Source organism: Salvelinus sp. IW2-2015, unplaced genomic scaffold, assembly GCF_002910315.2.
Source record: "Salvelinus sp. IW2-2015 unplaced genomic scaffold, ASM291031v2 Un_scaffold1544, whole genome shotgun sequence".
Lineage (NCBI taxonomy): Eukaryota > Metazoa > Chordata > Actinopteri > Salmoniformes > Salmonidae > Salvelinus > Salvelinus sp. IW2-2015.
The window spans coordinates 41043-67425 of record NW_019942976.1 but is presented as its reverse complement, the minus strand read 5'-3'; the positions used below and the strand labels follow the sequence as shown (position 1 = coordinate 67425).

The 26383-nt window shown below is 42.2% G+C and overlaps 2 protein-coding genes and 1 long non-coding RNA gene across 3 annotated transcripts in view; 2 read left to right on the top strand and 1 right to left on the bottom strand.

The window, feature by feature from the left end:
• The window catches only part of LOC112067760 (E3 ubiquitin-protein ligase HECTD1), a 35475-nt gene extending 31156 nt beyond the window's left edge, over positions 1-4319 (top strand). The window contains exons 28-36 of the mRNA XM_070439294.1: positions 123-327; positions 524-725; positions 1074-1211; positions 1364-1995; positions 2241-2319; positions 2415-2508; positions 2624-2774; positions 3095-3239; positions 4074-4319. Coding sequence (XP_070295395.1) covers positions 123-327; positions 524-725; positions 1074-1211; positions 1364-1995; positions 2241-2319; positions 2415-2508; positions 2624-2774; positions 3095-3239; positions 4074-4211 — 1784 coding nt within the window. The 3' untranslated portion in view covers positions 4212-4319. The remainder of the gene's footprint in view (positions 1-122; positions 328-523; positions 726-1073; positions 1212-1363; positions 1996-2240; positions 2320-2414; positions 2509-2623; positions 2775-3094; positions 3240-4073) is intronic.
• A 2637-nt stretch (positions 4320-6956) lies between these two features.
• LOC112071191 (uncharacterized) lies at positions 6957-7613 on the bottom strand. Its single transcript, XR_002894033.2, has 3 exons — positions 7528-7613; positions 7274-7350; positions 6957-7035 (listed from the first exon to the last, which is right to left on the bottom strand). It is a non-coding gene; the product is annotated as an uncharacterized lncRNA (long non-coding RNA).
• Positions 7614-7896: 283 nt separating this feature from the next.
• On the top strand, positions 7897-25511 carry LOC112071190 (striatin-3). The gene is made up of 16 exons (XM_024138643.2): positions 7897-8362; positions 15270-15373; positions 15559-15632; positions 15741-15822; positions 16101-16277; positions 16557-16692; positions 17137-17278; positions 20121-20257; positions 22549-22724; positions 22858-22905; positions 23057-23178; positions 23400-23567; positions 23733-23873; positions 24145-24252; positions 24372-24458; positions 24602-25511. Exons 1-16 carry the CDS (start codon positions 8114-8116, stop codon positions 24769-24771), a joined length of 2121 nt encoding a protein of 706 aa, XP_023994411.1. The 5' UTR covers positions 7897-8113; the 3' UTR covers positions 24772-25511.
• Positions 25512-26383: the final 872 nt, after the last annotated feature.

Genomic DNA, 26383 nt, shown 5'->3' with positions numbered 1-26383 from the left:
TCACATATCACCTGAAGATAATATGCTACCTTATTTTATTATCCTCTTGCAGTGAAAATGTTACTTGTTAGTGTTCTTAATAACACACGTTGTTGATCAACTGTGTTTTTTACAATATGTAGAGGATCTCCAATTCAATGCATCGCCCGAGGAATTCACCAGCAAGAAAGTCACAACGAAGATTCTCCAGCAGATCGAGGAGCCTCTGGCCCTGGCCAGCGGGGCCCTCCCAGAATGGTGTGAGCAGCTTACCAGCAAGTGTCCTTTCCTCATCCCCTTTGAGACACGGCAGCTCTACTTCACCTGCACTGCGTTTGGAGCCTCCAGGTTAGAGCTGCTTGACGTTTAAACAAAAGGGGTGTGTACTCCTGAAACTGGTGCAACGTCTTCTCACATCCACACCCATTTCATGTCTTTGTTTATATAGCATTGAATAACAAACTAATACAGCTCTCGCATATTACAGGGCCAATTATTGCTGTTAATTTCATTGACTTCGTACTGTATTGTCGGTGTACCTCAGGGCGGTAGTGTGGCTGCAGAACCGGCGGGAGGCGACCATGGAGCGCTCGCGGCCCTCCACCACGGTGCGGAGAGACGACCCTGGGGAGTTCAGGGTGGGCCGGCTCAAACATGAGAGAGTCAAGGTCCCCCGCGGAGACCAGATGATGGAGTGGGCTGAGAGCGTCATGCAGATCCACGCTGACAGGAAATCTGTTTTGGAAGTAAAACACCACGCCTGATTTAAACCAGATTAATTGTACTCCTGGACTAACATGTATGCTCATTGGAGAGTCTGTGTGAAGGGATTATTGATTGTCATTGGTACCCATGAATAAGTGGTCCATGTCATGCTAAATGGTGTGAAATATGTACTCATTCATCCAATTCATAGGCATACATTTTGTAATCTTACTGTACACCTGTTTTTTCCAGCTTGGTAATGTATTCCCCTATTTCTTTGAATGGTATTGCCACAAGAGGTCATAGTGACTGGTTATGAGATAGCTATGAGAGGTCATAGTGACTGGTTATGAGAGGTCGTAGCGAATGACCAGTCTCTCTCTCCCCAGGTTGAATTCCAGGGGGAGGAGGGTACAGGCCTGGGTCCAACACTGGAGTTCTATGCTCTGGTGGCAGCTGAGTTCCAGAGGACATCCCTGGGTATCTGGCTCTGTGATGATGACTTCCCAGACGATGAGTCTCGCCAGGTAAGTGTTGCTTCACTGTCACATCATTCAAATGTAGTTCTAAACGGTAATATTTGAACCATGTCAGTGTCACCTTTAATTAATATTTTTGGGGTTAAGGTCATGTCAATGAAAATGCCCTGCTTCTTATTGACTGTGTTGTGTACTATCAGGTGGATCTGGGTGGGGGTCTGAAACCTCCAGGCTACTACGTCCAGCGCTCCTGCGGCCTGTTCCCAGCCCCATTCCCCCAGGACAGTGACGAGCTGGATCGCCTCAGCAAACTCTTCCTCTTCTTGGGGGTCTTCCTGGCCAAGTGCATTCAGGACAACCGCCTGGTGGACCTTCCCATCTCACGACCCTTCTTCAAGTTGCTCTGTATGGGTGACATCAAGAGCAACATGTCCAAGCTGCTGTACGCCTCCCGTGGGGGCCCTCTCCTCCTCGATCCCACCGAGCAGCACCACCACTTCTCAGAGATCCAGTCGGAGGCGTCTACCGAGGAGAGCCTGGACACCTATTCTGTCGGAAGCTTTGACGAGGACTCCAAGTCCGAGTTCATACTGGACCCCCCTAAACCCAAGCCCCCGGCCTGGTACCACGGCATCCTGACCTGGGAGGACTTTGAGCGGGTCAACTCCCACCGGGCCAAGTTCCTGAAAGAGATGAAGGAGCTAGCGGTGAAGAGGAGGCTGATCTTGGGGAACAACAGTCAGTCTGAGGATGAAAAGAACACTAGGCTGCAGGACCTCATGCTGAAGAACCCATTGGGCTCCGGACCCCCACTTAGTGTAGAGGACCTGGGGTGAGCACAGCTACTACCACCACTCTTACTGAGCTTCTTAAATTAGTCAGGCATTCAGTGGATAATATCCTGAACTGGAATTACATTTTTGCTAATTACATTGTTTTGTAGGCAATGATTAATCGCTTTTGAATTTGTTCACTTTTCTTTTGGTTTCCCATGATGCTGATATAGTATTTGATCTTGACAGCTGTAAAGTTATGTCATCATTCAACATGGTTAATTTTGAGTCCCTTTTCCCTCAGATTGAATTTCCAGTTCTGCCCCTCATCCAAAGTGCATGGGTTCTCAGCAGTGGACCTGAAGCCCAATGCGGATGACGAGGTAGGTAGAGCACCACTGTTGGCTCTGACCTGAGTTGTATTAGTTAGATGAGTTGTCTGAAACTGTCCTGTTTCCCCCTCTGTTCATCCATCCAGATGGTGACCATGGATAATGCTGAGGAGTATGTGGAGCTCATGTTTGACTTCTGCATGCACACTGGCATCCAGAAACAAATGGAGGCATTCAGAGGTATGCCTATTGATATGACTCGCCAACTGGATCTCTTTAGCATTAGTTATCACAAATAAGTTTGTTTTCCTACACTACATTTTGGATGTAATGAAATTAACGGTTCCTTTCTCAGAGGGCTTTAACCGAGTGTTCCCCATGGAGAAGCTGAGCTCCTTCAGTCACAAGGAGGTGCAGATGATTCTGTGTGGAAACCAGTCTCCATCCTGGACAACTGAGGATGTCATGAACTACACAGAGCCCAAGCTGGGCTACACTAGGGACAGGTATGATGATCCTCCATCTACTGCAGCTTGTAGAATAGAACTTCCTTTGGCCAACTTGGAAATAATTTCTTTGTTGTTAGATCTCCTTGTATTGACTGTTAGTCATGCTTTAAAAGGGACTCAAATGACAAGAACTGAAATGGCAAGGTCACTGACATAACCAGAACATGACTTACTTAATGACCTTTGTTTCTGGAGGAACATGAGGCTTGTACTAAAGTACCAGTTCATCAACTGGCATTATCTAACAGCTGGTTGTTTTCATATTTCGCTGGAGAGTCCTTTTAATGGTTTCATCGGTTATCTTGTCCTCTCCACAGTCCTGGGTTCCTGCGTTTTGTGCGGGTGCTTTGTGGAATGTCGTCTGACGAGAGGAAAGCCTTCCTCCAGTTCACCACAGGATGCTCCACTCTGCCCCCTGGCGGTCTGGCCAACCTGCACCCACGCCTCACCATCGTTCGAAAGGTAAGGAAAGGGCTCTCTATGATGCAAATCACTACTGAGTTTAGGAAACTATGTCAACCTTGCAGTAAGCCATCCTAATGAGGCTGATGTTGACATGTTTCAGAAATGCTGACAGTAGGAATTTGGGGAATGTTTGATATTAAATGTATTCTATTTAGCTTTAAAACAGTACAATATTATAATCCAAGAATGACACTACCTCCATCACTAATATCTGCCACTCCATACCTCTGGGATTATAGACAGGGTTCAAACTACACTGAACAAAAATATTAACGCAACTAGTGGTCAGAGTGTTGAGCCAGTAACCGAAAGGCTACTGGATCGAATCCCCGAGCTGACAAGGTAAAAATCTGTTGTTCTGCCCATGAGCAAGGCAGTTAACCCACTTTTCCCGGGCGCCGAAGACGTGGATGTCGATTTAAGGCAGCCCCCTGCAACTCTCTGATTGAGGGGTTGGGTTAAATGCGTTAGACACATTTCAGTTTAAGGCATTCAGTTGTACAACTGACTAAAGTGTTGTTCCCATGTTTCATGAGCTGAAATAAACATTTGCACAAATTTGTTTATACCCCTGTTAGTGAGCATTTCTACTTTGCCAAGATAATCCATCAACCTGACAGGATTGGCATATCAAGAAGCTGAATAAACAGCATGATCATTACACAGGTGTACCTTGTGCTGGGGACAATAAAAGGCTGCTAAAAAGTTTTGAGGGAGTGTCAATTGGCATGCTGACTGCAGGAATGTCCACCAGAGCTGTTGCCAGAGATTTAGATTTAGTTTACCGCAAGGTGACTGCAATGCAATTAAACTAATTGTTCCTTTCCATAGGTGGACGCGACAGACTCCAGCTATCCCTCTGTTAACACTTGTGTACACTATCTGAAGCTGCCAGAGTATTCCTCTGAAGACATCATGAGAGAGCGTCTCCTAGCTGCCACCATGGAGAAGGGCTTCCACCTCAACTGAGCATGCCCTGTCTGCCCCATTATGACTGACAAACCCCCCCTGCTGGTGAAGCCTATTGTGTTTTGTTGCAGAAAAATAGATCTCTCTCCCAACCCCACCAACCACCCTCCCTTAAATCTCCCCTGTTCCGTCCTTTCCCCCTGAGAACTCTAGGAAAACAGTCCCATGTTGGCTCAACTAGCTACTGATACAGATAAGGTCCGGGGCACCCCCAACTTCCTCCACTCCACCCACTACAGCTCACTCCCTCCCCAGGGCACACTGCTGCTTGAAGGACTTGAGCGACTGGAAGACAGTTTCCTCATGGTCTACAGTGTTTACTCTCTCTCATACTCTGGCTGTGAGCATCTGTACATTCTCTGTGGATTTAAGGGTTTTTAGATTGCCACCATCTCTCCACCACCCGGCTGTCAACCCCCTTCCTTTCCCTGCGTGACATGAGGGGAGAAGGGTATCTGCTTCTGTAGCGCTAACTGTAGTGTGTTTGGGCATTTCCTTACCAGGTTAAGTTTTACTAGTGCCTGCATTGTTTGAATATTAGGATTACATTTTTCCCTCATTTTACTTAATCTTACGGCATACAATCATGATGCACATGCTTATTATTTTTGCTCTTCATTTTTTTTTCGTAATGTATGTTTTGATTGTTTGTTATCCTGCTATAAGGATCGAAGTCCCTGAGTGCATTTCTTGTGTAATTTTACAATAAAGCTATAGAGACAAAAACACTGGTTCTGTGTGCAAGGCACATTTAAAAAAAGAAAAAAGCAAGCTATGCTTTCCCTTGTATTTTCTTTGTATATTATAAACATTTATTTAACTCAAGTTGCAATTTGAAGTACAGATATTTTCAAATGTGTATGCTCCAAAAAATTAAAATGTTTGCAAAGTATGAAACATCTTGTTTATTTACTTAATAAAAGACCTGAATTACATATTCCAGGCACATTCAAGAACCAAACACAATACAGGGTTTGTGTGATACCTTAGTCAATCTATCACTACAGCTGTCTAAAACCTTCCTATTCTATATTAATAACAATGGGTTGTTGATAAATTCAAGTATGAAGTCCATGCCATCCAAATGATTCAATGTGTTCCCCTTTTCAAAGACCGATAGTCATCTTGTTCAAACAACTGCTCAATGTGCCTCAGACATCTGGTCCAGCGCTAGTAGAGGTGCCAGGATGTGGTTCTTGTTGGTCTCCACTAACATTGAATACATTAATACACATTTAATGTGTATTAATACACATATTAATACACATTACTACTTTACACCCTATCCCAGTGTAAAGTAGGGCATTTAATCTATCACAATCTATCACTACAGCTGTCTAAAACCTTCCTATTCTATATTAATAACAATGGGTTGTTGATAAATTCAAGTATGAAGTCCATGCCATCCAAATGATTCAATGTGTTCCCCTTTTCAAAGACCGATAGTCATCTTGTTCAAACAACTGCTCAATGTGCCTCAGACATCTGGTCCAGCGCTAGTAGAGGTGCCAGGATGTGGTTCTTGTTGGTCTCCACTAACATTGAATACATTAATACACATTTAATGTGTATTAATACACATATTAATACACATTACTACTTTACACCCTATCCCAGTGTAAAGTAGGGCATTTAACCCCCCCCCCCCCCCCCCCATGAGCCCTTTCCATTAGTAAGACATTTTTTTATTGTTAACCCTGGCTACTCAACAGAGGGGTCAAAGTTCACTGTGACATTGTTTCAGTCATGGATTCTTTGAAAAATAATTAAACATTGAAAATGTCAAACTCACAGTTTAATACATGTACAAAGTGATTGTCTTTCTGTAAAAGGATGAATTGACTTTAAGTTTCAGTCATAGAATTTAACCTCTGCATTAACATGTCTCACCAGGTTGAACAACTTTTTAAAAAAACAACCGACTGTAGTTGCATTACACTTCTTATGACTGGTCTGACCCTGGCAAGTCTGACTGCCCACTGAGAAAAAGACTCAGACAATGACAGTTGTCTTCATCAGTCTGTGCAGTGCCGCAATAAATGCCAGGCCTGGAATGGCACAGTCGGCTAGCCACATGACAAGCCCCTAATGTGAGGGGTGGACACGCAGACAACCCCAGCATCTGTTTCAATGAATTTCCTCAAACTGGTTAATAACAAAACGTATCATTTGTAAAGGATACATCCAATTCACTCTGTTAGGAGAGAAAAACAAAGCAGTTACATGGTTATTTTTATTGTATTTATTTAACCTTTATTTTGACAGGGAGTCATGCTGAGACCAAGGACTCTTTTGCGGATGAGCCCTGTAATTACGAGAATATTCACATCAATACAGAAGGCAAAATAGAGATACATTAGGCAAACCAAGGATACACCTGCCAATGGAAAACAACTTAAATGTGTAGTATTGGCTTCTCTGATGGGGAATGCTCAGTTTAGAGTCATGTGTTTTTGTCCCAGAAAAAGCTGACCTTTGAAATGCTTAGCTATGCACAGGTGGTTGGATAGTTGACATGCAGTAAATCTAGCATACAGCCAGAATGTGCTGAAGTAGTGAATAAAAAGACACTCTGAACTCACCACATGACTGAAGTACTTGTCAAGAACCTCAAAGTTGTGAGCTCATTCTGTGGGAAAGAAAGACATCCCACACCATGAATCATGAATACTCTCAATAATATAATCTCAACCTTAATCTGATAACACTATTTTTACACATAACAGTGAAATTATGAACTCTCACCTCAGTGTCACTGATACCAACAACTATGAAGAGAGCAGCATACTGTCGATATACTAGTTTGAAGTCCATAAAAGGGGCACTAGATAGAAAATAATAGTTACTTGGATGTTTGAATAGCAGAATGAGTTCTGTGTCACCTGTATAAAATGCATGTGGACTGGCAGTGGCAAACTAACTCAGCATGAAGAATGGCATAACCAAAATTATAAATTAAAAGGATGTATGTAGGTTATTGAACTGGATTTCTTTCTGTTCTGTATTGTCTCGTCCATGCCCCTGTCACCAGTTATGTACATCTTCTCACTGTTGTGTCCTACCCCTGAAAGGCAGGTCTGGCCCTGCTTGTTCACCATCAGGAGGAACTTGATCCTGGTGACCTCCTAGTCCAGTGTATCTGCAAAAAAGGAAGGAATAATATAAATAGCAAATCATGTATAAAGTCTTTACGTAATACTATTTTGTGTTAATGCATCTGTAACCGAACAGTTATATCCAATTCAGCAAAGTCAGGACGACTATGGCCAAGCTTTGAATGCATTCAGTCAAGCTTGAATACTATTAGGCTACTCACCCTAAACCAACAACGTTTCAGATGCAAGTCAGACCTTGATGAGTCTGACAAGATACATATAAACAATATACTCAGGAACACTCAACAATGAGCAGAGAGAGGTCCATGGTGCTGGAAAGAAGGCTCCCTGAGAGTCCCAGGCCTGCCATGCAAACACCTGATTGTTCGTTTTGTATCAAGATATATTTTTCTAATCATTTTTATATTATTTCCCTGGTTCACATTATTTGTCTGTGGTGTAACTGTACTAACGGCAGACATGGCCATGCTCCTGTATTTGGATCATTGAGCTGCTTTGGATGACAGGAAAAAATAAAAAGGTGAGCACGTCCCATCATGCAGTGCGGGCAAATTCTTCCTCACCCCCGCAGTAAGTAGAATAGACTCTCATATCCAAGGATCGGACTAATGGCGGTCGTTAAATCAGTACACTGAGAGCAAGTTCAAAACATAGCCCTGTCTCACTACAGTCGCCGAGGAATTTCAGTGGAAGGTATCGTCAAATCCATACGGGAATAGTGAACTGAAAGGGGGAGGGGGGCGAATTCAAGCAGCAAATTGTGCTGGGACTTTCCTCTTCTTAAAAATGGATGAACACCCCGGCGGAGGAGGAGTTGGAATGGCCGCCCCAAGACCTCAGCAACAACCGCAGGGGAATAATAACGCTAATCCCCAAATCGGTGGTGGAGGTGGCTCAGGGATGGGGCAGCAGCATGACGAGATGCCACGGCCACAGCAGTATACCATCCCCGGTATTCTACATTATATCCAGCACGAATGGGCCAGATTCGAAATGGAGAGAGCTCATTGGGAAGTGGAAAGGGCCGAACTTCAGGTAGCAAGCTAACTTGGTTAACGTTACCTTATCTAGCTAAATAAACATTATATTGAGCAACAATGCATTTTGGCTGGATAGTGTGCAACATTTGTTTTACACCCTTTGCATACAGTGGCCATGCTTCGATAGATAAACGTCTACTGTAGTTTATCCGCCCAACTTGATTATGTTAGTTATCAAATACCACCACCAGCTAGCTAGTCACGGATAACAGGTAACGTTAAATAGCTAACGTTAGCTTAGCATACAGCAGGATGGCAAGCTATGTCACTCTTTTTTTTACAGTGGAACATCATCAGGTTGATGTGTTTGCAATGTCTTACACGTGATTTTATTAATAATGTTAACTCTTGTTGTTGTGGTATTCCAATTTAGAGTCGTTGAACTACAGAATTATCTAATCAAACCACTGACAGTCAACTAATCTCCGAGACTAGGAGCCATTTTGGTTTGGTCATTATGGCGACGACTTGGCTGGGTCCTCTTGAATCACGTTAAGTAACCATAGATCTTGAATAGGAATAAATCCCATTTTATTGATCATATCAGTTGTGCAATATTTTTAACAAATATATTTTCTAAAGTTTATTTCAAACAAATCGAAAATCCCATAGTCTGATGCCAGTCAGATGGCTCGTGCCTGTTGTTAGCAAGCTAACGTCAACAAAGCTAGCTAGCTGTCAAGGCCCCACACAGTCTGACAGTGGCTATGCACTTTACGAACGAACGGTAAAAAAACAAACATCTGTGGCTTTAGACTTAGCTAGTTTGATATCTAGCTACATTACTTTTATAGTTGTTTGTTTCACGGATACCAACTTGGCTAGGAATTATTTCTTATTTTTGTGCGTATTTTTTACATTTTGCACGGTTTTATTATAACACGTTTATTGATTGTTTATTGACTGATTGTTATAACAACCAGCTAAGTGATAATTCTGTCTTGCAGAATGCAGAGATTAAAGGGAATGTTGGTTCAGTTTTATGATTGTAATAATAATGAATGTGGAAGTGTTGAAATGCCTGGGACAGAGAGTAGAGTACTGCTTTGTTTGAACACAACCCATACCAGGCCAGGTGAGGTGGAGGCAGACTTTACTGACTTGCTCAGTGACACATGCCTTCAGCATGACTCACCAGTCYAGAGACTGAAATGGATAGAAAGCAGCACAGTCTTCCGCATCCCTGTAGTGCTCTGTGTATTTCCCCTCAGGACTAGTGAAGTGACAAAACTACATGTTATGACCCTGTAATTGGGTGCCTCACTAGATGGCCAAAAAATGAGCCCGATTTAGGGCACTGCATGTGCTTCTACATCTGCATTGCTTGCTGTTTGGGGTTTTAGGCTGGGTTTCTGTACAGCACTTTGAGATATCAGCTGATGTAAGAAGGGCTATAATAAATAAATTTGATTTGATTAAGGGTTTATGTCTTAGGTCTTTTTATATATTTTTTTACATTTCACATAGTCCGTATTTGAAGTGCAATATGAGTGCAATATTGTCTTGTCAACATAAAGTAGTAGCCTATGACCTGCCTAATTTGGCAGAACCATATGCTGTTATATTGTTAAACTTTTTATTGATAAAACAATATGAATCAGTGTATGCTTTCTGAACTTCTGTCTTGGTCACATTATTTAAATTTTTAATTATTGAAGCAAGCTCACTGCCTAGATTATTTTGGTCAGCTGCACCTTTCCTATTGTTTGAGTTGCTTTGCGGTCCAGCCACAAGCAGTTAGCTTTGTTAGCCCAAATCACTTCAATGTCCACAGCAGTCGCATCAGGCCTGGAAGTATCTGGGTTAAATCAGGCTTTATAGGTCACTGAGACATCCAGGGCATATTATGAACCATTCTTATGTGCTCTGTTCTTCCTTTGCCCTGGCTGTAGAAGACAGGCAGGCAGACAGACAGAGAAATGGTACACTGACAGGGCCCTTTCTATTCAGAATCTGTCTTGGAAATAAAATGTTTATTAACACACAGACGCAGTGATTGTTCTATCTGGGTTTTATTTTTGATATGTTGATGCTGAGTATTTAAACACCACAATGAAGGTTTGACAGGATTATGTTATCCAACTGATAACATGCTGTTCTCTCTTGATGAAATTGAAATCACTAACTCAATGTAGGCCTATATTCATACCTTAGTACACTGACTGCACACACAGAAATAATTTATTATTCACGCCATTCTTTCATTGTGCTTGATTTGGTGGGTGATGTATTTTTCCACTGGGCGCAGGTGTTTCCTCAGGATGTGTATGGTGGTGCACAACTATGTCAGCACTCTATCCTTAAAGCATCAGTGTTAATTAGTAGTACACTGCCATTTACTTCCACAGTTCTTTCTTGGTTATACATAACATCTATAAGTAGACACGCTGAAAATAGCTGTTCTACTTAATGGACTATCTCGGCTCCTAAAAACGGTGCAAACTGTGTGTATGCATTTGACAGTTTCAGTCTTGTCTGATAATAAGGTATTATTTTTAGGCCAGCGTTGTGAAACCTAGATAGTTGAAAATATGAGTTCACTGACTTATGTTTATTCGTTGTTTATTGAAGCAAGATGGATTTTATACACAAAAACACAAACAAGTAGACAGACAGGCGAATCCAAAATACAGCCCTAAATGTATCCAAATGTGTGAATAGGCCTAAGCGGTGTTCCTTTGCAGTGAAGTGGTAGGTATATGATACGTTGGGGACAACAAAGCTCCAAAAGGCGGCAATGTCTATTCCTGTTCCAATACAGCCCATTCCTTTGTCAGTATGTTAACTTGGGTCTGTGAGCTCACGCTGTGTCCCCAGTCTGACCATTACACATCTCAACGCTGTGACCTCACACATACATAGCAGCTAGGCCTATACTGGCTTTGCTAGCTGCACTGGGATTGGTTTGAGGTGGTATCTGAAGTGTGGTCCTTCGGGCAGGGGGGATTCCCAAAGTGGTTTTAGCAGTAGTGCTGTAACATTTAAACTATGATTATAGTTAAGATTTGATCTCTGATTAGTGTACTGTATTTGTAACTATGCCTGCCATGCTCCTATCAGGGATATTGAAAAGTGAGGTTAACAAATAGACTAATTAGTATGCCCTCTTGGATTTTAGCTGTATATTAAATCTACACATAGTGATATTTATTTGAAGAACGTTGTAGCCAGCTGTATCTGCAGAGCTAGTAGCATGCTTGTGTAACAGACTACTCTGTCCCCTGGCTGTTGAGTTGGTTCCAGTGTGTACACAGCTGTTCGTTCAGCTGAAACCTTCCTTCTCCCTCTAGCTAACATTGACTGGCCAGACCTCCCATGCTTTTGGTAATAGCAAGACGTTAATTTGGCCCTTGGACTTGCTTACCAAGAAAGCAGGCAAAAGGAAGAGAATATCGTACACAAAATATTACTGTTCTGTTTAAGAGACCTGATCTCAGTCGACTGAAGTGAATCCTATTGTTAAAATTGACCCCAGTTCTCCCATGTTTTCCTGTAGAGAGTTACATCTCTTACTCCTTCTCTCCTTGAATGTGGACTTATGTCTTATCTTATTACTGTGAGGGAGTGACTAGACCAGGTGAGTCAATGGTTCAGAACCGCCATAGTGTTTTCTTTGCTGGTATGGTCTAATACCAGAGCAAAGGAACTGTTATGTAAGCTAGCCGGTGGCCCAAGATGTGGAGTCACTATGTCAGAGCCAGGGCACCACACTTTCTCAGTCTCCATGACTACGGAATGGAAATCGGTCTCCGGTTTACCTGTCAATTTACAACTGGGTCGCTATGGGCACCATGACACCCAAACAGTCAAGAGAGGGGTTTTTAGGGGCAGCTGTCTAATATTCTATATAGGTGCAGGAGCTCAAGCAGTAGAACATTCGAAGTGCTGGTACTCTGCTTCCAAGAGCTCCTGCCCAAGTCGAGCACTGCCCCTACAGTCAAGGGGCGGCTGACTAAAAATACCCCATGCCTGCTACCCTTTAAATGGCATTGGGTTTCACAGCTGCTCAGTACTCCCTAGCAGTACAGAGTTGAGCAGGAGAAGAGGGCCAGCTAAATAGTTCTGTATGAACTGAACACCCCTACAGGGGTGATGGTGCTAGAGAGGCCTGTGTTACAACCTGGGCCTGCTGCTCTGCTGATCTGAGGATAGTCAGACACACTGCTAATTGCAGTCCTACCCTGACCCGCCAGGTCTATACCAAGGTTCCCCCAATTCATCTGTGCCTTATAGCTTTTTGTTAGTTTAGCTCTATTTTTGCATCCACAGTGACTCTTAGAGAGAAATTTAAAATGTCTAGGGTCAATGTTGTACAGCCGTGGTCACCAACCGGTTGATCACAAACAACTGGTTGATCTCTAAATCAAATTTCAATAGTCAAATGCACCAAATACAACAGGTGTAGACCTTAAAGTGAAATGCTTACTTACGAGCCCCTAACCAACAATGCAGTTTAAAAAAATATATACGAATAAGAAATAAAAGTAACAAGAACTTAAAGAACAGCAGTAAAATAACAATAGCGAGACTATATACAGGGGGGGTACAGAGTCAATGTGCGGTGGCACTGGTTAGTCGAGGTAACATGTACATGTAGGTAGAGTTATTAAAGTTGATAACAATAGAGAGTAGCAGCGGTGTTAAAGGGGTGGGGCAATGCAAAGAGTCTGGGTAGGCATTTGATTAGATGTTCAGGAGTCTTATGGCTTGGCGGTAGAAGCTGTTTAGAAGCCTCTTGGACCTAGACTTGGCACTCTGGTACCGCTTGCCGTGCGGTAGCAGAGAGAACAGTCTGACTAGGGTGGCTGAAGTCTTTGAAAATGTTTAGGGCCTTCCTGTGACACCGCCTGGTAAAGAGATCCTGGATGGCAGGAGGCTTGGCCCCAGTGATGTACTGTGCCGTTCGCACTACCCTCTGTAGCGCCTTGCGGTCGGAGGCTGAGCAGTTGCCATACCAGGCAGTGACGCAACCAATCAGGATGCTCTCGATGGTGCAGCTGTCGAACCTTTTGAGGATCTGAGGACCTATGCCAAATCTTTTGTCTCCTAAGGGGGAATAGGTTTTGTTGTGCCATCTTCACAACAGTCCACAATCATCTCCTTTGTCTTGAACACGTTGAGGGAGAGACAAAGGAGATGATTGTGGACTACAGGAAAAAGACGACAGAGCACGCCCCCATTCTCATCGGCGGGGCTGTAGTGGAGCAGGTTGAGAGCTTCAAGTTCCTTGGTGTCCACTTCACCAATAAACTAACATGGTTCAAGGCATTCCTAGTCCATCACCAAACATTTCTGTTGAAAAGCCACTGATAAAAGCATAAAGGCTTGCTCTTCTTTTTTCTTTGTTTTGTGTGGTTGGTGGTAGATGCACTTAATTCAGAAGCCCTGTGCACCGGGTAAGCAAAGTGTTCCTGTTTTTAACCATTTTAATTTGTCTCCGCCTACCCGGTGGACCAGGAGATCTGTGGCTAAGTCCAGTGCACTTACTGCGCTGGCCAATCGGATAGCACAAATCACTGTGCCTACCTTCAGCTTCCATGACCCCGGCCACAGCAAAGTTTGTTAGTAGCCTACGTGAGATTTCATAACATTTAAAACCATGACCAGTGAGAGACTGTCAAAGAATGCAGCAAAGAGCTGCTGTTTGTATGAGTGAGTTTGTTTTGTTTTATTCAGCACTGTCAATAGTTCTTATTAAACACAATTACAAAACATTAAATGCACTTCTCTACTTCCACTCGCGCTGCAGCTGCAATGAGTGAGTAGCCAAGTGTATCGATAGCCCTGCGTTTTTGTTATTAGCTATTTTAATATCGAGGAGTATTTCACTTTCTCTAGTCATAGAAACAACATGAATTTGTGCTGAGGCAGATGCTGTGCCACTTGAGGTTCGCCATCAGGTGGAAGACTGTCTCCTCTCTCTGGTCAATCACCGGTGGAAATGAAGGAGAGCGCAGGGACTGAGGCGGACCCTTTGCTACTCTCCATCTGCTGCGACTATTGCCATGTTAAAAACAACTGGGAACTCAAATATCCGACTTCAGTGTGTTCAAGACAACTGGGAACTCGGAAAAAACTAGATCCGACTGGGAATTTTTGGGGAAACTAATGAAGCCTCTGGCATCTTTCGAGAGCTCTGACTTTCGACCTGAAGTTCACTGAAGTCATGATTTGACCTCGATCTTTCCCAGAGTTCCCTGTTGGCTTGAACGCACCATGACCATCAGATGCAGATACCATCAGTCCAGTAAATAAAAAAATAAAAAGTGAGTTATTTCAAATTATGCTAAGCTGTGCCTCAAGTGCTTCACCAACTGATCTATTTTGTTATCAAAGCTCGAGTTTTGATATATAATGTGGTCTGAGAACAATATTTGCAGGCCAGGCATATAGCCAATATGCTGTGATAATGTATTAGGCCTACTGCACAAACCTCATTCCTACAGAACTGTTATTAGGTTAGTGTCATATATTTTTAAAGTCATGTTTAAAAATTAAAAAAAATAATCTGAGCCGTAGATCTCTGCTTGCTTTTTTGACTGCGAAAGTGATCTTGACTCAGAAAAGGTTAGTGACCACTGTTGTACAGGGTCCCTAGCTGGAATAGTAAGCCCCTACATGTGGGTTGTTTGTGTGAATAATTCAAGTTGAATTTGATACAAAGATTTGATGGAGTAATTTTTTGAATGGAATATGAGGACAAGAGGAAGAGTGGTAGTACTAGGTGATGAAGTTGTTGCTGCCTCTGAAACAGATCTGATGTTAAATAATTCAGTAGTGTTTGATACACCACAAAATATTACTTTTAATGTGTAGTGCTATCAAAGTTGAGAATATAATGTTGACTTTATCGGCAGACGCTAAACGTATTTCTTATTTTTTTCTTCTCTTGTTTCTTTCAGGCTCGAATAGCATTCCTACAAGGAGAAAGGAAGGGTCAAGAAAATTTAAAGAATGATCTAGTTCGAAGAATAAAGATGTTAGAATATGCATTAAAGCAAGAAAGGTGAGTCTACCTACTACCTAATCACTTTTTACATGAGTCCATGTAAGGCCCATTTCAATCTTCGTCTCATTTACCTCAATGCCTGACATTTATACATTGCCTGTAAATGTTGTGCATAACTGCAAAGTATGCTTTATTATCTCGCCACATGTACTAATCTCTTTACTTTGTCTTTACACTACTAGAGCAAAATACCATAAATTAAAATATGGAACAGAATTAAATCAAGGTGAAGTTAAGATGCCCAGCTTTGAATCAGGTACGGACCTCCTCTGAACTGCAATAAAACATAATGATGACAAATATAATATGTTGACATACAGCTAGCTATACAGCAGTTTCATTAACGTTTCTATTGTGTTTACAGAAGATACCAAAGACACAGAGGTCCCTGCTGTACCTCAGAATAGTCAGCTGACGTGGAAACAGGGCAGACAACTCCTCAGACAGTGAGTACTCTACAGACAGCACACACGGTTTACAGGGCCTCTCATACAGCTAACACGCTTACTTATTGATCAAGATGAATTCCCATCCGGGCCTGCATCTCAGAATAGGAGTGCTGATCTAGGATAAGGTCCAACTTGTCTGTCATCTTATTCCTTATGATCTAAAAGGTCAAACTGATCCTACAGCAGCACTCCAACTCTGAGACGCTTTAGGAATACGTGCCCAGGTTTACTTAGTTAGCTAAGTCATTTTTATGTGTAATTTTCTGTCCCAACAGATATCTTCAGGAAGTAGGTTACACGGACACAATACTAGATGTGCGGTCTCAGAGAGTGCGTTCGTTACTGGGCCTGTCCAGCTCAGAGCAGAATGGCTCCGTGGAAAACAGGAACCTGGATCAGATCCTCAATGGAGGGGAGTCTCCAGCCAAACGAAAGGGACACGATATGAAAAGGTAGGTAGGTAGGCCTCATCTGATCATGCATACTGCCACTGACTTCAGTGACTGTCTGAAGGAATTGGTGTTATCCAACTGACACAATGTTGTTCACTTTTCCTGGCGACTTCCCAGATAGCAGATTTCTGATTGATTCTGTACATTCTGCCTCTGTGCTCAGAACCGTCTGCTCTGAATAGCATTAGATGCATCATCCAGACCTGTGCCATGTATGTGAATAATCAAATCATCCACAGTGATGAATTGCTCTAAATAGTTTTCTACCTGTTTTACTAGGAATCCAGGAGATGTTCTGGAAACATTTAACTTCTTAGAAAACGCAGAGGACAGTGATGAAGATGATGATGAGGAAGGAGACCTGATGGAGGATATAGACAGTGGCAAACACACAATAAAAAAGCATAAGATAAAGGTGAAAACCTCTTTGCTACAGATGATTACATCTGGTCATAAGTGAAAAGACCATTCCTAATGCTGTTCTAAATGTACTACCGCTGTCATCACTGTGTAAATGGTTGTAATAATGGCTTACTAAGACCAAAGCGGTGTTCTTGACACTAGACTAGTTTCTTCAGACCTGATTCTAAATGTTGATATTCATCAAGAGAGAACCTTTAAATGCCTGCTGTGTTAAAGAAGTCAACACAATTACATTGGTACAAGAGCATATGGAACGAACATACAAAGCACTAGTCTCCTAAAATCGAATATGGAAAATAGAAGTATTGTAAAATATACTTTTATTTTACAAGTATTGTAAGTTAAAAAAAAACTTTTAATACAATTATTGTATTAACTCTCTATATCTTATAATCCCACTGTGCCAGACCTGACTGTATGTTTGTCCTCTGTCCAGGTTGGGAACGAGGGCCTGGCCTCTGACCTTCCAGATGACCCCGACACAGAGGAGGCTCTGAAGGAGTTTGACTTCCTGGTGAATTCTGAGGATGGAGAGGGAGCAGGGGAGGCCCGGAGTTCAGGGGACGGGACCGAATGGGGTAAGAGGATATCAGATACCTATCTCACTAGCTGCTGAGAGCTAACTTATAAATGTAAAGTCCTCTGTTTAGGGGACCTGCATGGTTCTGGTACCGGTTCTGACAGTCATTTTCGATAATAAAATATGTGGACACTGTAGATCGAAATGCCTTGCATTGAGCGATAGCCCTTGTTCCCACTGACAGAGTATGTTTTCTGAGCCTGTGTGGAATAGGATGTGAAATCTGAAACCACTTGAAGCTGGGATGTCCCTCCTACCATTTCATTTGCTCTTCTGACCGTCCATCAAGTCCTGGCTGAAGACAGCCACTGACATATCTGCAATCATTACATTGTTGCACAGCAGGAGAGAGTGGTTTCATCATGGTTGCACATTCAGGGATCAATTTATAGCGATTCATCTACAATAATTAATCGATTTAAAAAATATATATATAGCACTTTGTTTGTCATAGATGGATAATATTAATATGAGATGAAAGGCAAGTTCCTAAGAAGTTCAGGAAGCTAGAGCTCGGTGAGATTTTCACAGCAATAGCGGCAGACGTTTTGATCAAGTGAGACCTTCAGAAAGTATGCCCATTTTCTCTAACACTAAACATACAAATATGTATTTTACAGTTATACGGAAGGTTAGTCGTTTTATCATTTGATAATGCTATATTTTGAAAGCATATCATTTCAAGTCTTATTCATACAGTTTAGTTGAATAGGAAATACATCAATACTGTATTTCATATTTCTATCATTTGTACTGTGTACATGAGCTTGTGTCCTCAGAAGTGACTACACCTTAGCAATTTATAACTATTTTTACAGGACAGGTGAGATTGTAACCTTTCTTGGAGTATGCAGCATTACTAATTATTGTTTATGGCCCTCATGATAAATAATAACTTTTGGGGATTATGTAGATGACATTTAGTTACATTAAACTCCCTGGAGTCGTTTGCTGCACCGGTGCGTCAGTCTAAATTACATAACAAAAATAACCCCATCAAAATCTGTCCGTTTAAACTAGAGATCTCAGATATTTTTGCAGCGGATGTGTCTCAATCCACCGCATCCGGCGGTGTTGCACTTCTGCATCTGTTGTAAAAGGTGGCAGAGCCAAAGAGGTGTTTGTCACACCATGAGATATCCCAGAAATCGCTATTCTTAAGAAAATGTCTGTAGCGTAAGTACGGTTTGACGTACAAGCTAATGGGAACCCACTGTGGAAGAGGAGATTCTCACGAACACATGTTTTGCTCTCCGACCTCCACAAGTGTCACAGAACTTGTCTGAAGGTAACCAGTACAAGTTTTAAAAAACGAATGGAAGTATGAAGGTAGTTTTGTGCATACCCCAAAAAAGGGTTAAATGTCTGTTTAAAAAAAAGTTAAACCAATTTTTTAAATCCTAGATGTTTCTTATGAAGTATTTTTTGATTGTCCTTTTTGCCATGTATGAATGTGTTATTAAATCCCTTTCTATGGGCTTTATTAGTAAAGGCCAAAATGTAAATATATTTTTTTATATACCTAAAGGGGTCCTAAAATTCCAAATCAAATAGCCTAATCATACATAGTATGGACATTTTTTTTAAACAATTCCATATGTCAGCTTAGCACCCCCCTCCCCCAACTTCTCAGACTCTAAAGAATTTACTGGATATACCCCATTTTGCACCATGTCCATTTGGCATAAATGCGCCAAGTCCAATTTGTTAGCCAATATGGGTGTTTGGTAGAAGATCTGTGGACTGTGTGTGTGAGTGTTAGGTAGAGGATACATGTCTATGTGTGGGCCAGTGGTAGATAATAATTGAACTGGGGTGGGGGGTTATTCTGATCTGCATCAAGAAAGGCCCACCCTGTGGAATCTCAATTGCGCCAATGCTGCGTCAGCATTCCTCCTCACTTGTGCACAGGATATTCTGAGCCCTCCCCTGGCCCTGCCACACACACCTCACTGCTGCTGCATGCCCTGTTCTAATCACAGACTCTAGGGTCAGTCACAGTACCCTCAGGCAGCACTACTCTCAACATTACTCTCAGCACAACGCTTCACAGTGGCTGAGAGAAAGGGTTGCGTACAGAGCACCAGTCAGGCTCATTAGTCATGAAATGAACCCTGTTCTATACAGTGCTGGTCTATTTGTTTTAGTTTTGTGCAGGAGGCCTAACCCGTGTCATTGCTTCTCCTCGTTAAAGCTGAAATATGTAACTTTTTGGGCGACCTGACCAAATTCACATAGAATTGTATGTTATAGATCTGTCATGCTCATTGATAGCAAGTCTAAAAAGCAGTAGGTCTGTTCTATGTGCGCTAGTTCTATGCTTCCGTTTTTTAGACGGGGTTAAGTTTAATTTTTGCACCTTTTCGGTTTTGTACATCAGCTGAAAATATCATATTTTGGGGTTATGGAAAATATATTTCATAGCGTTTTAGATGGTACAATAATTTCCTACACTATACTTGCTTGTTTTGTCACAAATTGAAATTAAGCAAACTATTAGAAGTTTAGCAATCAGGAAATGCACTATGCAGAAATTGTTCCGCCATCTTTAGTGTTAGTCTGTTTAGGAAATTGTTTGTTTCATTGCACGCATCAACATTTTTTACTCAGGCTTTGACGTCTACCCAGGGGAATACTTAACTTTCTACTAGTGTTTAACATGGCAAGATAATATTTTCTGTCTAGCAGCTTAGTGTGCTGCAGTCTTTCCCATTTAGGTGAATGTTTTAGCACCCTGCTGAGAGGAGCTGAGCTCTTTGGTTACCAAGCATCTCTGTCTCTGTCTAGGTGTGGCCTGTATGGTGTTTAATAAAACCTCCTCCTCTCCGTCCTGTTCTTAGCCGAGCCCTTACCGTTTCCCTCAGGTGGGGGCAAGTCCTTTATCATGGGCTCTGATGATGTGTTGGAGAGTGTCCTGGGACTGGGAGACCTAGCTGACCTCACTGTCTCCAATGACGACGCCGACTACAGCTATGATGTAAGCACCACGATTCCCACCTGCCATCCTTGAACCCTGAACACCCCCCTGCCCCTCCCCACCCTCTTCTGAACACCCCCCTGCCACTCCCCACCCTCTTCTGAATACTTCCCTGCCCTTCTATCTCCTCAATCACCCTTGAACCCCTCCCTTCTCGCTCTCTCTTTCTCATTTAATTCAATTAAATTTGCTTTATTGGCATGACGTAACAATGGACGTATTGCCAAAGCTTACTTTGGATATTTACAATATTAAGATAATAAGAATCAAAATTGTCAACAGGACAACAGTAACAACAATAATCTAGGGTCAAAATAACCATACGTTGAACAATAACAATAAGCATACAGTAGAGGACATGTGCAGGTTGATTGGTCTGTCAGACACTGTCCCTCATCTTATGGCAGGCAGCAATGTAGTGCGCTGCCAACCCACAGCTCTCTGCGTCCTCCCCCAACAGGACGGGTAGCCTATTCTCATCAGAGAGGTCTTTGAAACCTTGAATCATTCCCTGAGATCTGGATTTTCTCTGAAAAATCCAATTTTAATGCTGCACGTATTGCCAGTATACATTTGATTTAATTATGTCATATGTTTTACCTCCTACACCACTTTCAATAACTTTGTAGAACAGTCCTGTATGCCAAATAGAATCAAATGCTTTTTGGAAGTCGATAAAGCAAGCGTATATTTTGGTATTATTTTGGTGGACATGTTTATCTATCAGGATGTGTAGGGTTGTAAATATGATCAGTTGTGTGATGTTTTGGTATAAATCCAATGTGGCTTTTACTCAAGACATTGTGCTTATTAAGGAAGTTTAGAACTCTTACATTTATAATACTACAGAAAACCTTCCCCAGGTTACTGTTCACACAAATGCCTCAGTAATTGTTAGGGTCGAATTTGTCTTTGTTCTTAAAGATTGGGGTTATGAGTCCTTGATTCCAGATGTCAGGGAAATAACCTACACTCAGGATCAAATTAAACAGTTTTAATATAGCCAATTGAAATMTTGCACTAGTGAGTTTGAGCATCTCATTTAGGATGCCATCAGGTCCGCATGCCTTTTTAAATTTGAGAGCCTGAAGTTTCTTATAGAGCTCCTGGTCAGTAATTGGGGAGTCCAGTGGATTTTGATTTTCCTTTATAGCTTTTTCTAATCCATTCAACTTCTCATGAATTTGGCATTGCTCTGCGTTTGTGTCAATTTGAACGGTGTTGTAGAGTGTTTTAAAATGTGTTGTCCATATGTCACCATTTTGTATCGCTAATTCCTCTTGTTTTGATTATTCTTTTTTCAATTTTGCCATAAGTTTGTTTGGACTCCTCAATTAGTGTCAGCTGCTTGCTGTTGTACTGTGCCTTTTTGGTTCTGAGGTTATGTTTATTGAGTTTAAGTCTCACAGTAATGAAGGTGTAATTCACCATTATTTGGGTCTCTGTGCTTTTGGTTGCATAGTGTTCTAAGTTTTTTCCTTATACTTTTACAATCTGCATCGAACCAGTTTGTCATCTGTGGTCTTTTTTGTTTTGTTTTTATCAATTTCAGTTGTGCTTCTTTTGCCGTTTGTGTGTGTGTATGTATGTGTATATACATATATGTATGTATGTTAATGTTTTTTACTGCTATATTGATGCCTTCTTTACTGTGAATGAATGTGGTATCCAGAAAGTTATCTAAGAGTGTTTGGATATTTTGGTTACAGGTTGCTTTCTGGTATTCTTCTGTGCTGTTTTGGCCCCATCTGTATGAGTTTCTGATGTTGTATAGCTTACTGGGCTGTGAATGTGTGGTTGTTTCCATGTCTGTTCTTTTGAGGAACATCGTAATTTGGCTGTGATCAGACAGAGGTGTTAGTGGCTTGACAGTGAATGAGCTGAGAGAGAAAGGGTCAATGTCTGTGCTGTGGCCAATAGGTGAATCTCCCCAAAGAGTCCCCCGTAACCTACCATTGACACAGTACAGACCCAGGCTTCTACAGAGCTGCAACTTTTTCTGTCTTTTTCTCTCTCTCTCTCTTTCTTTCTCTTTCTTTCACTCTCCTTTCTCTAATTTCTCTATCTCTCTCTATAACAATGCGTTGAGAGGGGGAATGTTCTTGCTTTGACAGTTGGTCAGAATCATCACAAGTCATTAGGAAGTGGAGGGGCATACCGCCCTCCAGTAGTTCTAGTGCAGTCTATTCCCCCCTTGCTAACTCACTACCAAGCTGTCTCCATTTTTCACTCCACACTTGTTTAAAGTTGCCCTTCTCTTCTCCTCCCCTGTGCGGTCGATCTATTTTTAGCTGCCAGCCAATAAGGACACGTTCAGGAAAACGTGGAATCCCAAGTACACCCTGCGCAGCCACTTTGACGGGGTCAGGGCTCTGGCCTTCCATCCTGTAGAGCCTGTCCTGGTCACCGTGTCTGAGGACCACACCCTCAAACTGTGGAACCTGCAGAAGACTGTGCCTGCCAAAAAGTAAACACACACACACACACACACTTGTTTACATGGTTGGATTATCTTGTCATTATGGAATTATAGAATGTATCATTAGATTAAATGGGTCTGAAAACCCTTTTTAAGGAATTGTTTGTTTCCTCTTCTTTAGAAGTGCCTCTTTTGATGTGGAGCCTATTTACACGTTCAGAGCTCATGTGTAAGTATCTAATTACCAGAAGGTGCAGTGGTAAAGAAGACAACCTAATAGGATAAAGCTGTAATTAATCAATACAACTGTTTTGCATTTGGCTTTCTCTCACTGTATAATAATGCTGTAAATTATTAAAAGTCCCCTTTCCTCTTCTCAGGGGGCCTGTGCTGTCCCTGGCTATGAGTTCCAGTGGAGAGCAGTGTTACAGTGGAGGGATTGACCACACAATACAGTGCTGGAACATCCCCAGCTCCAACGTGGACCCTTATGACACCTACGGTAAGGTTGGCACGTTTAGCATGGCCACTATTCTGTCTCTCCTCTGTGCCTTCACACATTGACCACAGTAACACAAGTCAGGAATACTTTCATTCATCTGTCATATTATTGGAATTGACTAGTAGACTTTCTCTTCACTTTATTCCAATCACGTCATTGAGTAATCACGGAGCTGTTTTTCCACCCTTATTGAATGGGTATGACTGACCCTGTCCCCTCAGACCCCAGCGTCCTGGCTGGAACCTGGCTGGGCCACACAGACGCCGTGTGGGGGCTGGCCTACAGCGGGATCAAGAACCGCCTGCTGTCCTGCTCTGCAGACGGCACCGTCAAGCTGTGGAACCCCCAGGAGAAGAACCCATGCATCAGCACTTACAATGCAGAGAAAGGTAGGAACACTGTGCACTTGAACTTCCCCAGTAGTGTGATGGAGAGCTTGTTATCCACACTGACATGACATTGGCACTTGTCTGTGTGTCAAGTGGCCAAGGTCAGAGAGTACTGGTGTAAAAGCCTCTTTAACTGACAGGTGTCTCTGTCTGTGTGTACGACAGAGCACGGCATCCCCACTGCGGTGGACTTCAACGGCTGTGACCCCGCCCACATGGTGGCGTCCTTCAACACGGGCAACGCTGTGATCTATGACCTGGAGACGTCACAGACCGCCGTGGTGTTCGCTGGTCAGGGGGAGAGCAGTAAGTCTACAATTTAGACTAGAACCCTAATCCTAACCTAGTCGAAACCCTAGCCTGGAGCCTTATTTAACATACTAGCGATGCTAACCCTACGCTCTGTGGTAGGACTGGGGAACTTTTAAATACTGCATTCTGCTATTTGTTGTTGTTCTCCTGTGACCGTGCTAGATATATGATATATCCTCCCAGAGAAGAAGTAAACAGTTTTAACTGTCTTCATTCCAGATGGTGTATTAATAGTGAGTTGTGTTGACCCATCCTCTGTTTTCAGCTCTGTCTGCAGCCAACCACATCAACAAGGTAGTGAGTCACCCCACCCTGCCGGTCACCATCACAGCCCACGAGGACAGGAACATCAAGTTCTTTGACAATAAATCGGGTAAGTGGGCAGTAGGGGACACTGTTTAGCTAGTTACTCTCACTGTTACGTCTCTGTCTGCCATATCTCTTTATGGACTGTTGTCTGTCTGCCTGCCATATCTCTGTACTGTCGTGTAGGTAAAGTGATCCATGCGATGGTGGCCCACCTGGATGCCGTTACCAGCCTGGCTGTGGACCCCAACGGGATCTACCTGATGTCAGGAAGTAAGTACAAGCAACAATACTGCTCACTCGCACTGTAGCAAAATGTTTTGTATGGACAAGAAAAGTCTTCTTTTTGAGTTCAGGTAGCTAGTACCTCTGTTTCGAAATGTTTTCTCCCTATTGAACACATTCCTCATCCGTAGGCCACGACTGCTCTATCCGTCTGTGGAACCTGGACAGTAAGACCTGTGTGCAGGAGATCACTGCCCACCGCAAGAAGTCTGACGAGTCCATCTATGACGTTGCCTTCCACCCGTCTAAGGCATACATAGCAAGTGCCGGGGCCGATGCCCTGGCCAAAGTGTTTGTGTAGTAGACCTGTGCTGCTCTGCCAGGTTGAGTGGGTAGACACTGAGAGAGAGAATGGACTGCTTCACTGCCTTGTTTAACAAGAGTAGCATTTTATGACACTACATTGAAGCTGCCTCCCTCCACCCCCATCCATGTTGAACTCAACACTTGACAGAAACCAGGTGCCAAGGGGACTTATGCCAGGTGTGGTGGAGGAGAAGCGCCCAATCAGTTTTATCCTGTTTTCAAACTAAAACAACAACATTTACCTGTAATTTACTGTAAGTTTAAAAAGCTGGAGTAAAACAAACTAGTGTATGTAGTCTTTTTGACTGGGTTTGAGCTGAGCTAATATCGCTTCTGTCGGTATAGTTCAGTGGCCGAGGGACAATTGAGATTTCACCTGATTCATACTACAGGGCTGACCCCTCACCATACAGGGCTGACCCCTCACCATACAGGGCTGACCCCTCACCATACAGGGCTGGCTCTGATATTTTATTTTCATCACGGTTCCAGTAACTATGGTGGATTTGTAACCAGTTCAGCTCGGTTTTGTTTGGCTTGCTAGTGTGAAAAGGGTATTTAACAGGACATGGCCACAGCCCCTGGTGGGCCGACTGGGAGACCCTGTGGCGTCAGTTCAGTTCACACTAAACATGAGTCAAGCGTGAAATATAGTCAGTCAACTTCACACTTTAGCATTAGTTTCATGACATTTTTGTGTAAAAAAAAAAAAAAATCTAGTTTTTATAATCCTTTTTATATAAATAAAGTCTGTCATAACAGCACTGAAAATTATGTATAAAAAAAAAAGGGAATATTTATTCCCGGTCTGAACCCTCCGTCACAACTCATTATGTCCCCAACAACCATCATCTTACTGTTCCCCTGTCACTGAAAACACTCAGTGATCTCGCCCTTCCTAACCCAAGGATGTGATCTCTGACATTGCTTTTACCTGGCTTTGTCACATGAGTAAAGACTGTAGGACTAAAAGAAGCACAGTTCATGGCTTCCTGAGAGAGCGCTCTCTTTTCAAATAAACTGCATCATCCTATCACTATGTGATATTTTGTACACCTTACTGTATTTGAGTTTATTTATCACAGGTTATTAGACATCTTTATGCTATAAATCAGTGCTTTGAAGCAAGCATGGGGTGTAACCGGTTTATTTTTTTAAATTTTGTTTTAAGTGATTGGAATAGCAAACAAGATTAATCACGACTCAGTCTTTTGTTTGATTGTACTTTTCTATTTTATCCTGCAAAACTATTTTATGTTCAAAAATGCTACAATTTCTGGTGTAACTAAATGCTTTTGTTTGTGTAATGCATGATAAATACAATAAAGTATTTTTTCTAGTCTTCCAAAAAAAGGTTCTGGTCAGTTTGCGAGTTTTGATGAGTTTTGTAAGGTTTTTGATTTACAAACTATGAATCAGCAGATTTTAAAGATTGTACCACATAGCAAAATGAAACTGTTGAAAAATAATGTATATAAAATGTCTATAATAAATATTAAATGGTGTACCTGTACATAAAGTCTGTTTTTGTTTGTAATGCATGCAACCTTGTTTTGTTGGATTAATTGTGTTTGCAAGATAAACAAATCTATTGAAAATATGCATGA

Excerpts from the sequence above, each read along its gene's own strand:
- LOC112071190 (XM_024138643.2), top strand. The coding sequence starts at position 8,114 with ATGGATGAACACCCCGGCGGAGGAGGAGTTGGAATGGCCGCCCCAAGA. Across the intron at positions 16,693-17,136 it reads TAAAAAAGCATAAGATAAAG|GTTGGGAACGAGGGCCTGGC; the intron begins GTGAAAACCTCT and ends TCCTCTGTCCAG. Across the intron at positions 20,258-22,548 it reads ACGCCGACTACAGCTATGAT|CTGCCAGCCAATAAGGACAC; the intron begins GTAAGCACCACG and ends ATCTATTTTTAG.